General features: G+C 34.2%; 1 protein-coding gene across 1 annotated transcript in view; it reads left to right on the forward strand.

The window, feature by feature from the left end:
* Positions 1-1,961, forward strand: part of LOC113819684 (protein Wnt-9b) — a 28,185-nt gene extending 26,224 nt beyond the window's left edge. Inside the window, exon 8 of the mRNA XM_070123631.1 lies at positions 769-1,961. Within this exon, the coding sequence (XP_069979732.1) occupies positions 769-1,329 (561 nt within the window). The 3' untranslated portion in view covers positions 1,330-1,961. The remainder of the gene's footprint in view (positions 1-768) is intronic.
* The last annotated feature ends 539 nt before the right edge of the window (positions 1,962-2,500 follow it).

Raw genomic sequence — 2,500 nt, forward strand, 5'->3', positions numbered from 1 at the left:
CATTCATGCATTTAAAAAAAAAAACTAGACTAGACTAGGTACAAATGGATATAAGGGGTATTTTCAAATACGAAGGATATATCAAAACGGTAAAAGAAAAGAAAATGAAATAATAACAAGGGGAATGAAAATAATAATGATAATAATAATAATGATTATGATAATACTAATGATAATGATAATAATGAGTACAATAATGATAATAATAATATTGGTAATAATATTAATGATAACAATAATAATGATAATAATGATAACACTAATAATGATAATGATAACGGTAGTAATAATAATAATAATGATAATAATAATAATAACAATAATAATGATAATAATAATAATAATAATAATAATAATAAATTTGAAATTGATAATGATAATAATAATAGTAATAATAATGAGGATGGTAATGATAATAGTAATAATGACATCAATAATAATAATAGTAATAATAATGATAATAACAACCATGATAATAACAAGAGTAATAATAATAATAAGGATAATAATTTTTATCATCACCATCGTCATTATCATTACTATTATTTATTCTTTCTCTCTCTCTACCTTTATCTGTATTTCTCCCTTTAATTCCAACTAATAAGTGACCCTTAAATTTCATGCAAACTACAATATTTACATGAGAAAAAAAACACCATTAATGCGTTCATTAGCTCAGTTATATCACTTGAACATCTGTCTACAGTCCAATCCCATTTGCTCCTTAATTATAAAAACAACAAAAATAACGTGCTTTCAACCCCTTAGGTCACCGGGAAGCGGAAGCGGAAGCGGCCCAGGTCTCGCCGGGAGGTCGTCCGAAGCTTCACCGGACACAATTTCCCCTTCGAGATCGGAGAAGCACGCCCTCTGCTGACGCCCGCCCTTCAGCTCACCAATCGCGGTGTCGGCCTCGCCCCCGTCGCCGCCCCCGTCCCCACCCCGGGCCCTCGAAGACAAAAGCGCGAGGAGCCGAAGCGAAGCCAAGCCAAGCCACGTCGCGAATCCGTAGGTCGCAGACGCCATCGGGACGACGCCAAGCCTCGCAAAATGCGCAAACCGAAGCGTACGAAATCCGCCTTCGGGGACCCGCGAAAATTCGTGTATCTCGACGACTCGCCGAACTTCTGCCGCAGGACGAAGTACGGGCCGGGGACGCAGGGGCGGGAGTGCCAGCTGGGGCGGAACTGCGAGAGCCTCTGCTGCGGCCGAGGCTACGACACCATCAACCGGCTCGTGGAGGAGCAGTGCCGGTGCAAGGTGGTGCTGCGGTACCGCGTGCAGTGCCACACCTGCTCGAAAATGACGGAGGTTTATACGTGCAAATAGGAGGCCAGGGGACAACGAGACGTGCACCTGCAGAAGGGAGGAGTGAAAGGGCCGTGGATGATTTATGGGACCAAAGTCGTTGATCCAGCGCCTGTGTTTACAAAAAATGACATTTGACCAAAAACGTTTTGTATGAATAAACATTGTGCGATCTCTAATATTTTTAAGTGTAATGACCAAGGTTTGTTAATGATAATCACAATGAAATTAGATAATAATGTAGTTATCAGGATGTGCTTAAATATGATGAAAGATATATAAGAATGCAAACAAAAATATTTGACCCAAGGAAAAGTGTTCAAGGAGGAAACTTAGTTTCCTTATATTCTTACTATATTCATCGCTTACTTTATATATTTTCTATAAAGGACGAAAGACAGATCTTTTATCAGTACGACTTGTAACCACACATCTAACACGTAAGGAATTATGTTTATCTCACCACAATATTGATTAGCTTTTACTAATACCTTTATCAAATGTATTGTAATGCCATTATGAAAATCTTTTATGCACATAAAGTAGGTGGGTGATGAATTTATGTGTATTTGTGGCCGGCAACGAAGTATACGTTATTGTGATAATATATGCATTATGATTTTAACTTTGAATATAATACCATACATCAACAAGTCACATTGTTTTAGTAGGCCTTCTAGGGTTCAAGTATAGATTCATTGTTACACACACACACACACATGCATATATGTATATATATATATATGTGTGTGTGTGTTCATATATATATATATATATATATATATATATATATATATATATATATATATATATATATATATATATATATATATATACACATATATATGTAAGTATATTCATACATACATACATATATATATATATATATATATATATATATATATATATATATATATATATATATATATATATATATATATATATAAACATATGAACATATACAAATGTACATACATACATACATGCAGAAACACATAAACACACATACGTGTATATGTGTGCGTATGTATATATATATATATATATATATATATATATATATATATATATATATATATATATATATATATATATATATCCGATATCGATGATTTTGGTATCGTTGGATTCCTCTCACTCTATACAATGCAAATTGTATTGCGCGGAAACCCCCTGTTAGCGGCAAACTTGG

This window comes from Penaeus vannamei, chromosome 7 (genome assembly GCF_042767895.1).
Source record: "Penaeus vannamei isolate JL-2024 chromosome 7, ASM4276789v1, whole genome shotgun sequence".
In the NCBI taxonomy this organism is placed as follows: domain Eukaryota; kingdom Metazoa; phylum Arthropoda; class Malacostraca; order Decapoda; family Penaeidae; genus Penaeus; species Penaeus vannamei.